A 13,057-nucleotide genomic window follows, 5' to 3' on the forward strand; every position below is an offset into this window, starting at 1 on the left:
TAGCCATACACAGAGTGACAACAACTAACATACAATAGATATTTAGTTTTATTTGAAGCCAGATGCCTCTTATTTCAGACATGCTGCTTTAACATCCTAAATACTATATTGGCTTTTGCTGCTCCCTGCATGCCTTTGCTATTAACTCGGGTGTTCTGAAAAAAGTATATTGGTGAAGTAGCATTGCTATTCTCACAAATTTCAGTTGTGTAGCATCAGCACAGACTACTGCCTCAGGATATTTTCCACCACAGTAAGGTTAGAGCAGGACCTCTTTTTCCCTGTGGGAAAAATGGCCTGGCCAAACTTCTTGGGAGAGGTGCTGAAACAGTCAATAATACGTAGTCTGCTTACATATGTTTGAATAACCAATACTCAGTCATCAGCAAAGAGCAAGGAACACAAGTCAGCAGATTTGGAACCTCTGATTTAATGTTCAGGTTAAATATTCTGGCATCTATATGGTACTGAATGTGGTTACCTTTCCTGTTGATTTAACAAAGCAGATGTTAAACAAAAGTGTCAAAGCATGTAATATATTTCATGACCTCTTTGACAGTAAAGGGTGCTGGAAGTCCCTCCTGATCAAGAACCTTCATCGCTGTGCAGCATGGAGTATATTCACAGTCCTTTCCAGACTGCTGAACTCACAAAAAAGTCTCCAGACACTTCCTAAGTTCACAGCATTGAAAACACCACACAGGGTTGTAATTCTGTTCCCTATGCTTTGAATTCACCTGGCCACAAAAATTGTTTTAACAGTGCCTGTAGATACCTCCTGCTGTGACAGACAGATGTGTGATAACCACGTTATTTCTAGAAAGATCACCCTGCCTACAAGGTCCATCTGCAAGCCCTTCCAGGTGGCATCTTTCCAAAAGCAGCCTGGTTAGTACACAACTTCACACCAGAGCAGAAAGCAGCATGAGCTCCTGAACTTCAGAGCCATCCTCTCCTTATGCAGCTGACAAAGTCCCAGTCTCTGTATTCGAGTAACTTGGCAGCAGTGCCAATCTACCATACTGACTTGCTCTGCAACACATTGGAGTGTTTAGGAAGTGCTACTACACTTGGCAATGCTGCTCCTTGTTTCTAGATGACTATCTGTAGAACTTAGCGCTCTGTCAGAGATGACATGCAAATAGTTTAATAAACCCTTGTAAAGTTCACGACAATAAGGTGGGACTTATTTTCATGTAGTTAAAAGTGTTCAATCAGATACAGAGAAACATGGTGACGCTAATTTCACGGTCTTAAACTGTTTTCATAAAAATGAATGAGCACATTTCTGATTTAGATGTTGCTGAATTTCTTCTTAGTTCTTTGGGCACCATTCTTTTCTGATGTCCTCCTTGTGTCCTTCCTGTCCAGGTGCACAGTGAGCAGCCTTACTGCTCAAATATATTTTGTCTTCTATTAAAAATATCTTGGCATTAGGCAGCTGTTAATACAAGAATGAATAATTGCAAAGATTACTTCCTCTGTGGTAAGGTGTTGCCTACTGATGCAACATTTTATGTTTGGGTTTTTTTCAGTTGGATTCAAGCAGGTTTGACCTTGAGGTTTCATTTCTTCTAGCAGTTTTAAACATGACCTTTTGGATGCAGCTGAGTACGGTGAAGACTACCTCCCCGTTGCCTTTCACAACCACTCCATCATATACTGTCATTTCTACTGTGCTTTCAGAACTGCTTATGCAATTGTTTTAACCTAGAAAACATTTAAATTATTTTGACTTAGGTTAATTAATTTCGGCAAATTTGAGTGACGTCAGTCATTTGTAACAGGGATAACAAAGAGCTAGACAAGCACTTTTTTCCACCAGCTTTGTGACCACCAGCCATACATACTCCTTAAGAATCTGATTTTTTGTGTTGGCTTATGTATGATCTGCTAACATCGACTCCTCATTATTAATGATCATATCATCAATCAGCCACATAAATGATTTTTGTAGCGCAGGAAGGAAGCTATTACTAGTCCAACACTGAATGCATTCATGACATCTTCTGCAATAACAGCACATCAGAACTAAGGACAGCAATGACCAGTTAGGGATTGGAGCATATCATTACTACTGGAGTGTCATTCAAGTTTTCATAACCAATTCCAAAGCAATCTGGGACTTTCCTATAAAATTCCAAATTCAGTAAATGTGTCTATATTAAAATCTCCCAATCCAAAGAACCTTTCAACAGAACTGATCTCAGGTATGACTGATTTTGACCTCATCAGTTTGAACTGTAGCTTCTCTACTGGAACTAACAAGGGTGGTAAGATACCTGAATGTAGGGATATTTCCAGCATCAGCAATTTGTGGCTTTATTTGGTTTGATATTCAGCTTATGTGTAAATTATGTGTGTGGCAAAACCTACTCTGGGCTGACTGTGCTGTCACGCTTGCCAGTGCAGAGCAAGTGTCATCCTGGCTGAAGAGTACTGGCTGCATATAAACACAATTTATAATTCCTAAAGACCCGTTTTTCCTTCTTTCTGGAAAACAGAGCTGTCCCAGGGCTGCTCTAAAACTTCACTGCAGTACACATGAGCCAAATTCTTGTTGCTCCAAGGCTGAACGTGCACATGAAATGCCTGTGACAGGCTGTTAGAGGCAGCAATCTCTGCCTGATCTACCTCACACACTCTTCAACCCCAGGCATTGCAAGAGGCCATTTTAGTCAATGGTACAGTTAATCACAATAGCAAAGGAAAGTGTACATAGGCTGCCTGTGTGAAAAGGGGCTGAGACCAGTCCAATCAGGGGATGATAGAGTTTGCCTTCTCTAAACACTTGTAATTTTACAATGACACAAAGAAGATAAACACCTAAGGAAAGACAAATGAGAAATTGAGAAAGAACAGTAAGAAAAGAGGAGCTGAAATACACCCCTGCACCCAGAAGTATTATCAAAGGGTACTTTTAAATGCACATTTATTATAAGGAGAATGAAGGATTTTCAATTGCAGTTAAAAATCTAACGAGTTTTTTGAAAACTTTATATTTCTACCTTTATGTCTCCATACATTCTAGCAATGGATGCAAAACACTGAATGCCCATAGTCTGATTCATGAAATAATATACATAATAGCTGAAGAGACCTAATAATCCAAGCATCTACTAAAAGAGCATATATGCTAAGATGGTGACCCTTGCAACGTATCAACATTCCTTCTCTAATATTTAAATACAAAATTGAATACTCTACCTGAGTTCTTACTTCTAAAATTCTTATTCTTTAGGAAATCTTTATATTGCTAAGATTTCAATCTTTGTACATACATGAAAATATTCACATTATAGGTTTTGTGTCTGGATATCTGGAGGTGTCCCTCCCATAACTGTTTTTTTAATAACCATCATCAAATACTCCATCAAGGGATCATGCAATTTTTTGTTTACAACCAAAGGTATTACTTATCAGAACTAGCAGATGTGGTTCCTTGGTGAGCTACTGCAATTTCATATACAAAAGAGAAAAATATGCCATGCTAATGTTCTCTTTCCATCTTTGGAAAACTCAGCAAGTCAACTAAATTCTCCTCTTTGTGTGATAAAAGACATTATGCAAAAGACCTCTGAAGTTTAAACATATTAAATGCTTTTCCTATGAATGAGTGAAAAAAAAAAGACGTGACTTAGGAAACACCTGCATTCTTCTCTATATTTATATTGCCACTTGGGTCTCCAGCTCCTATTGTGATGGTACAGCTCAAAGTCATTGTAGCAGCATTGATCAAAACGTATCAACAACAGTGCGAGAAAATTCCTTTCAGATACATTTACCATATTCCCTTCATTTGTGCATTAGTCGGTAACAGACATTTCTGAGCATCCTGCAACAGGAGGTGATTTGACTTTCACAAATTTCCCTAAGAGCAGAAACATCATCAGGAACAATTTCAAGGAAATAATTATGGTCTAGACAGATTTATGACTTCTAAAGACCTAATCCAAAGCACATTAATGTCAGTGGAAGGACTCCCATTGACATCAAAGGCCTTTGGATCAATCCCCAACTGCTGTGGGAATGAATTCAGAGCAGTAATGATGGTGGACTAAATGCACACTTGCAGTTGAAATGTTACCACCCAGACCTCTTTATTCCTCAAATCAGATTAAAAAGTCATTTTCTGCCCTTTCACAATTACTTCCAGATGCGCATCATCTCAAATGGCATTTTCATCCATCTGTATGAACCAAACATGCATAGAGATAGAGAAGTTCTATGCTGCCTGAACTAATAACACAAATGAAAACCACAAGGGAAAATAATGTTGGAATTGATGAAGTTCTTGTTTTAAATGTGGAATGAGAAACCCTGGACTTCATTTATTCCCTCTAACTACTCTGTGATAGAGCTGCCAGGCACACCACTTCTTTATTTACTGCCACAGTAGATTTCTTCTAATTAAATTTTCAATATTTTTCTCTAGCCCACTAAGCAAAACAAAAGAATACACATAAATCAGTGTTAGCCTCAAACTTGGCAGCCTGAAAACTGTCACAAATGTCAACTTCATATACTCTGCTTAATAACAGCTCTGCTGTCCCTTCTGTCCTCTTAAATGTCTATTTACATGCTAAATAATTTGAAGCATCACTCTTCTCTGACCATGTTAATCTAGTTTCATTCCCTTAGCAGTCAGTAACATTTTAGACTGTAAAATGAAATGCTGATGTTGTGTGCAAGTAGAAACCTGTTCAAAGTTTTACACAGTCAAACTCAACTCCAGGTTGTGACAGATCAGTTACCAACATCATCTATTACTTTGAAGTGCACACACCTTCTATTTACTTAAGTTTATCAACAGTTTGGTTAGGCAGGTTTGGTTATCATGTATTCATTCTGATACGTGCATCTTATGAACTACTCAGTGGTGTCAAGTTTTGCCAGGAGGTCTAAATTAGATATTAGGAAAGATTTCTTCATGGAAAGGGTTGTAAAGCATTGGAACAGACTGCCCAGGGAAGTGGTGGAGTCACCATCCCTAGAAGTATTCAAAAAACATGTGGATACAGCACCTGTGGACGTGGTTTGGTGGTGAACATGGTGTCTAGGTTGATGGTCAGACTTGGTGTTCTTAGAGGTCTTTTCCAACCTCAACAATTGCAGGATTCTGTAGTTGAAATCTGCCTTAATAAGCTAGTATTAGGAAGTTCAAGAACTTTCTTTAGGAAATGATATATACCAAGGTTTTTATCAAATAATACGTATTTCCTAGCATTACTCCATCTTTCCATTCCTAATGAATATCTGACCTGCACTCTCAGTCTCTGCACTCTTCTCTGCTCTTCAGAAAACAAGGTTTGTTATTTTTTCTCTTTCTTCAGTTACTATGTGCGGGAAAGTTATTCGTGACTGGGTAATCTTACTATATAGATTCAAAAAATAATAAGGTAGAGAACAATTAAATGTTGTTGGAAAAAAAAAATTACACTGATCATGGGTTAGTAAGAGTTTCTGGATGAGAAGAGGATTCAGCTTAACAGAGGAAGGCAGTATCAGCTAAAAGTGTCCAAGGAATTAAAGTTGTTCACAGTTAATATATATTCTGGACTATATTTGTAATTGGAAATGGTGCTTTAGGTATGTTGTACTCATCACCTGTGATACAAGGAGTTATTTTTAACATTGTTTCAACTTGATTTCCTCAAGAATGAAAGCTTACGTGAACAGGCTGTGTACTGTCTGTAACTTTTCACACTCTCTCATCACTTCTGATAACTGGCTGGGCCAATTCACTCCATTCTGCAGAAGGGCAAAAGTTAGCTCTTAAAAGTGCCATGGAAGTAGGTGTCTAGAAAAAGGGGGAATCCTACTATTAGCCTAATTAAGGGCCATCAAAGAATCACTGGCATTCATCCTTCAGCTGCAAGTATACAGGAACTGCTCAGGAGGCTACTTTTTAAACAGGTGCTGCTCCAATTTTTTTTACTATGAAAAATTAACTCAGTGTATTACAATACACCCAACACTAGTAGGTTTCTCTGTTTACTCCAAAACGTTTTTTGAAGACACACCAGGAAAGAGCAGCAACATATTTTAGTCATGATTTGGCACCATCTTTTAGATGACTTGACACTTCAGGGCATTTGTTATTGAAGCACATGAGAGCACAGCACCTGGAATATACCGACTAAAAAAAGTACAAGTGCTTCAATTTAAATTTGTTGACTTTCATTAGTTTGACACCAATCAAGAAAGCATTCCATCAATTCCCAAAGGTAGAAGGCAACCCTGGGAATGACGTGTGAAACCCATAACATGTTAACATACGTGTAAAGTATGTTGCTAGGGAGCTCTCAAAAAAAAAAAAAAAAATTGTTAAGAATGAACTTCTCCAGCACCAAACCATGATGTTACTGTCATATTTTTTTCCCTCTTTACATCTTATTGGTGTGAATATACACAGTAGATAACACCAGATCCTTGCACAAGATAGAAATAAGAAAGTAACTTTGCTGGTAACAGTGAACTTCACTACCAGGGAGATTTTGTCTTAACATGCACCTTTTATGTTGTTCCTCCCTGCTCCCTTCCACCATAGCTTTTTATAATTTTTAATGCCTTTTCAACATGTTCAAGGCAAAATGCAGTTTGGCCACCTGTAGGCTGCTTCAAGTCACAGGAGATGACACAGAACTACACACTACATTAATAATGGAATACATAGTTTAGACAATTTTCTGGATTTTACACAGGTATGCTGGCTTTACTAGAGCGCATTAGGTAAGGTGGGTAAGGTGAGACAGGACTCTTTTCCCTATGAAAATGCTACAAATGTAACCAGGCATCTCCTATTGCCAATGATTCAAAGTGATCTTGCACACTACAAAAAATCAAACAAACAAATCAACAAACAAATCAGGGTAATCAGATGAGCATATACATAAACCAGTATATTAAGTATACTTTTCTTCGAGCAGACATATCATGTTATTACTATTATGATGAAAACATGGGAAAAAAATCAGTACAAGCTTTTAAAAAATGTAAATACTTTAGAATACCAGTATAACTCATTTGAGAAATATGAATGTACATGACTCTGAGAAAAGAAAGCATTTGCTCCTAATGTTGCCTCCCCTTGCAATTCACATCTACCAATTAATATAAGTCAGATAAAACACTGATTTTTAGCTCCACTTTCAAGGAGTTTAGCACTGATATATCAGGTAATGCATTTACTTCAGGAAAACTTGTCTTCAGTCAGAGTGGCAAACACAATATATAAGACACAACGGTAAGAAACCTCATTCTTATTTTCCCTTTCTTTCAGTCTACAGCCATTAGGGGGAATGTGACTATTGCAGCAGAGGAAGGTGTACAAGCAACCACCAAGAGGTCTATTGCTATCATGAACATTGCTTTGAGATTGGGGGACTGCATGTGGTTAAGCAAAAAATAATTTCCTCATATGACAGGTGAATTCCCTTCCTGTTTTATTATTACTATCCAGAAAATTTATTATGAGAGAGACCATCGCTTTCCCATTCCACAGCCCTGAAATGTTTTAAGTTATTTCTGAGGCTTTCAAAACCCTCCCTAGACTCAAATCCTAGCAATACATGCTTGTGGTACATAAATATTTGTTTATGCAAATATATTTTAATTAAAACATTTCATCTTGCCAGGTAAACATAAGAAAAATAATGCTGATATACTTTTTACAGAAGGCTTAGCTCATGGTTTTAATTTCCTGCTTTTATTAGCTTACCTCACTTGATGAAAATATTAACACATCCTAAGAAGTACATTTTATTTTCTGGTTTCTCAAGAAAATGTTTGATTTCTACCATCTCATTAGAGGCATCAGCTTTTCATTGGAACAAGATTTAAATTGAAGGAAGTTATTGAAAAAATGGGGCTGCTGTGCCTCCACAGTACTTTAATACCCAGTTGCTCATATCTAAAGTTGTTTTTATGCTGAATATCAATATCCATTTAGAAAGAGACAACATAAGTACTGGGCCTCTGCAGAGGACTCTTTGGGCATTTGTAAGCTCCTTTCTTGTTTATGCTGCCAGAGTCTATCAAACAACTCTCATGTCGGCACAATCAAGCCACCAAAACAAATGGCTATAAATACAGTCAAAGCAAGAGATAACAATAAGCAGAACAACTAAGTCCTCATTTGAAGATGAAACAGCATTTTTGAGTGAGCAGTATGTGATTAACCTGCTGTGTATGGGGTCAACATGATTTATTCTCACAGCTATGCAGTCAGCCTTAGCCCTGGAACTCGCTGTCAAAGAGACAAGCCTTTCTCAAATCAACCCTCCCCTATGTCTCGCTAACACTTGGAGCTCTTACTTAGGAAAATTAACTGCCATGTCCTTCATTTAAGTTATTTCCACCCCTGCTTGGAAATAATTGTTAGTTTAACAGACAGTTTACCCACGTGGACTTTCTACTCCCCTGTCCATCTATTTACTGCCTGCAATGCTTCAGCACTCTAAAAGTAGATCTCGAAAAACACAGACAGGAGGGGGAAAAAAGAGGTGTCCCTATTTTGTCTAAATTGTGAGTATTGCTAGAACAGTACTCTCTTGGCTCAATACCAAAAGATAAAAAGCAGCAGACCATTACATGTTAACACAATCAAGTGGTTCAAAATAGAGGGATAGTACTGGCTTTGCTTTGATCCTTTAATAGCAGCACCACATTTCATTTAAAAAGTTACTTTGTGTCTGGGGACAAACCTCTTACCTTTTGTAGCTATTCGAACACACTGAGTTTTGGTTTCCTGTTAAGGAAAGAAAAGCAAACAGTCAGATCAAGGGCTTTTTCTTGCCCTACCCACTCCATAAATTCATCTTAGATCTACTGATCAGCTGGTACAACCCAACAAGGTTGCTGGTTGTTGTAAGGCTCGGGACTTAGCAGGGGAGGAGGCTGGGGAATTTGCCTTTATTGGACTATACTTTCCAGGATAACAATGGGGAGAAAAGGTGCAGGACAGCCCAAATATAGCAAAATTTCAGGTTATTCAAATCAAATGGAAATTGTGCCATAAGAATATAAAGAGAGGGTGCAGCAGTAAAAAAGAGGAGGAGTGGCACTCCTATTTATGTCTCGGCACAAAAATCCTGAGCCAGTGTTGACCTCCAGCAGCACTGTACAGCAGAAAAGATACATTTGCTCACCACTGCCTCCAAAATTATGTCTTGCTACATCCTGACACTATTAAAGAGTTGCCTGAAGCTCATAAGCAACATGCTCCCTCATGCTTCTGGGTGTGGACTGAGCACAGGTGCAGCCTGGGTGTCCCTCCACAGTTAATCTATAACCTATACAATCTGCCCAGGAGAGAGTGATCTGACAGAAATGTGCTTCAGAAGATGTTGCACATGCAAAGACAACTTGCGTGTAATTTACCAGTCTCCCCTTTTCCCTCAGAAGTTTGGTCAACAATTAAAACAAATGAACAGAGAAATTACTTGTTTATGCATAGTTTGGACAACCTGAACAGATGAGGGTCAATCATAAATGAGTTTTCTGACCTTACTGTAGAATGTGCAACTATTTTAAAGGCAAACATACTGAAATAGCATAAGGTTGTGTGAGAGGATGCAGCTGCTGTTGTTAGATCACTCTAAACAATATTGGCATATAATTTGAAAATATAATAATGACAGTTTCACTCTACAAAATATGCTTACTCTAGTCCTCCACCCCCCAGTATTCCCTCCCCAAATACACCCCTGGGATCTGTCTCCTCTTGAAGATTTGAAAGCAACAGGTAAAATATGTTGATGCTGGTTTGTAAGCACAGCTTGTAAAGAGCTAGCAAAACTCTAAAGTGAGGCACTGTAAGTGTTCAATAAGGACAATTTTTCAATCTAAATTAAAGCCCCGCAAAGTTTACTAATATAATCTTACCTGTTCTCCCTAGTTACTGGATTTACTTGTCTATTTCTGTTATGCCTACAAGGATCACCTCTTCTCAACCCTACCATGTATTTCAGAGCCTACTTTACTTCCCTCTGCCTATTTTGGTGATCCCACTGGTTTACAGCAAAGCTTCTGTTTAAATATTCTGCAGCTCAGAGGTTATCATACAACCACTAGATCTCTGTCCTGGCAGAATGCACTGCAGTTCCCCTCAAAACCTCCCCCTAAATCCCTGTAGGAACAGAAATTCAATCCAAAGTTTCAAACATAAGAAATCCATTTTAGGATTAAAATCTCTCACAAACTGAAATCAAGTTGAAGTAAAAAATTCTCTGTTCTTCCTCATTTTCTACTTATCTGTCAAAATACAAAAGCTAAAATAAATATTTATGTTTTTGTTTAGTACTTTTACTTTTCCCTCCCTTTTTTTTTTTTTTTTTTTTTTACTTTAGGGAATGAAACAAATTTCCTTACAGTGCAGTCTACTGGTAGTCCACAAAAACAAAGAGAATTATTTTTAGCAGGTGAGGGAAATAAGGAGGGGCGTCTAGAAGCCACCTTTTATTTTACTTTGTTTACTTCATTCAGGTCTTTAAATAAGAACTAAAGAAAGGGAGTGGTCTATTGAATCAGAAAAAAAATCTAGTTTTCAAACACCTTTGCTCCCATTCTGACTTGATGCATATCCAATTTTCATAATCAGAGGTAAAAGGTGAGATTTTCTTCAAAAGACTCCGAGGCAAGGCTGTCTGTTAGCAAGGATTTGTTTAGTCACCAGAGAGACCCAAGCATAAGGTAGGCGTGGTGGATTTCCAATGGTTCTGGTGGATATCAGTGACTATCAGTCTAGTTGTCCTTTCTAGTTCCTGTCTGAACTGTCTGGATACTTCAGTTCTCTAAACTGCATATCAAAATATTAGTTTTTAAATATTGCAAGGTTCTCTGTCTACCACATTTTCCCTTCTCACCAATACCTTTCCTCTCCCCCATTTTTCATTTACAAGAGGAAAAACCATTCAAGAGGAACAGCCTGGGGCTTGCAGAGCCACAGTTTTTCTTCCCACCTGGAACCTCAGAAACTCTCTCCCTGACACTTTTCTTCCTTCCATATGCATACAGAGCCAGTAGCAGTACTCAGCAGCAGAGTTAAAAAGAAACATCAAGGAGGTAATGAAGGTGAGTGATAGCCATAATTCTACAGCACAGCAGTGGTGCAAACCTGATGTACATCTTCTCAGAAAGACTCTCAAACTCATGGTGGGCCAGGGGTTACTTTCGCTTAAGAAAATTTTTACTTTTTATTTGATGTCCAGTGTGAGAGCCTTAAAAAGTTTGCAATATTTTGCTAGCCCACTGTGCAGCCCACACTGTTTATCCTGCAGTAATTTAATCTTCAGAGGAGTGCAGGTACTGAGAATTGGGGAAAGGACTGTGGATGTTATTTACCGAGGACACGGAGTCACAGCCCTGAAATTACTTCCCTCAGACAATTACTGTGAGATGTATTAAACTCTCATCTAGTAGCAGTTACTATGACACGAGGCTGATGTGAAATGTGAATGCCACACTGTCATGCTGTCACAGCACCGAGGGTATTTCAGTCATGCCACTGCCAACACCTCCCACATCCAACTCCAACAGTCCCAACTGTCACCACAGGCATGTCTTTGACTCCTTCCAGCAGAAAGGTGTTGTTGGCACTTGCCTTCTCAACGCTGCTCATGGCCTGGAAATAGATGTTGTAGCCTTTCCGAGGAGCCAGCGGGGGGTTCCAGAAACCCTGGTAAGTCCTGTTGTCACCCACAGTAAAGGGGGCTGGCTCTGGCAGGTTTCCTGGGGGAAGCTGAGCAGCAAAGTAATACGGTGACCCTCCACTAAGAGCAGTCTGATAGGTGACAGGGATTTGGTAGCACTCCATGGCACCAGTTTCTCGCTTTGTTCGGTGCGGGTGCAGCTCTTCAACAACAATCTGGTAGGCACTGGTGAGACAGGGGAAAAAAGGACAAGACAGGAGATGGATGCAGAGAAGAATCAAAAGCTGGAAATACAGCAAAGCTATTTATTTCAGCTGTTGGAAAGAAGCAGCATCCATTTTTTTCATGAAAAACAACGATACAAGACCTCTTATTTTTACTTTCTTTTAACCCTTATTTCTTTAGAAGAAACACAGGAACAACTGTGTTAAACTACAACAGATTAAACTCTTGGCTGATCAGAAGCAATCTGAAGTTAGCATTTTCCTTTGAAACAGTATTAGAGAAAGCTGAGCTTCAAGACCCAACATAATGGCTGCCTCCAGGCTGTGCTCGAAGCACCAATTTGCAGTTGTCATATCATTAGAGACAGAATGTGCTGACAGGCTTCTCCACCTCTTGACCTTGCTGTGGCTTCTATCTTGGCTCAGAGCTATGCAGATCCAAAGTACAAGTGACATGCTGTAATACAAGCACAGATGGACAGAAATCTGTCCATTCCACTGAAATAGACTGCCTCATTCCTCTACAGTTGTCAATGATAAAATGTTACAAATTGCTGAAGCAGAGTATTCAGCCCATCAAAACACCACCTCAATCTCCCAATACCTCTCTTTAAATGGATCATGGTTTGGTCACTTTTCAAAATCACCTGCTCAAAATAGAACAAGTAATTATAATTCTTCTTTCTCCTTTAGGGGAACTACCTGACTGCAGGATGTTACCAACTCATTATCAGCTTCCTCTGCCTTTCAGAAGTACAGAATTTACGTACTGAGAGCAGAAGGTAGTCCTTCATTTTATAAGAAAAAAGGAGGTTTGGAGGTTTTAAGGCATGTAGACAAGAAACCTGAAGCTTTTGAATTAAACTGGCAGATTTGTCTGTCTTGGGTTTGTTATAAAGCTTTCTAAACAGAAAAGGTAAAATTGAACCAAATTCTTGAAGTGTCACTGCGTTGCTGCAAGGACTCTGAAAGGCAAAGACAGTCCTCTTCCTTTCAGAACTTATGGGGCAGCATTAAATTATTTTGTCAATTTTCTCTGCTACTGCTGCCCAGAAAACCCAATAACTGCAGTGGCAGAGATAAAGTATGATACTGGCGAATGGAAGAAAGAGGAGAAGAAATAAACTGGAAAATTAGTTTCATGTCTTTCTTGAGCTGAAAGAAAATGTTATCATCCCCTTT

General features: G+C 38.8%; 1 protein-coding gene across 19 annotated transcripts in view; it reads right to left on the reverse strand.

Moving 5' to 3' along the window:
* Nucleotides 1-13,057, reverse strand: part of PTPRK (protein tyrosine phosphatase, receptor type K) — a 388,760-nt gene that overhangs the window by 61,523 nt on the left and 314,180 nt on the right. For all 19 annotated transcript variants that reach the window (XM_017739562.1, XM_017739558.1, XM_017739564.1 and 16 more), the window contains exons 12-13: nucleotides 11,603-11,876; nucleotides 8,713-8,749 (exon numbers count right to left, since the gene is read on the reverse strand). In XM_017739562.1, the coding sequence (XP_017595051.1) occupies nucleotides 8,713-8,749; nucleotides 11,603-11,876 (311 nt within the window). The remainder of the gene's footprint in view (nucleotides 1-8,712; nucleotides 8,750-11,602; nucleotides 11,877-13,057) is intronic.

The sequence above is a fragment of the Corvus brachyrhynchos genome, unplaced genomic scaffold (assembly GCF_000691975.1).
Source record: "Corvus brachyrhynchos isolate BGI_N302 unplaced genomic scaffold, ASM69197v1 scaffold14, whole genome shotgun sequence".
NCBI lineage: Eukaryota > Metazoa > Chordata > Aves > Passeriformes > Corvidae > Corvus > Corvus brachyrhynchos.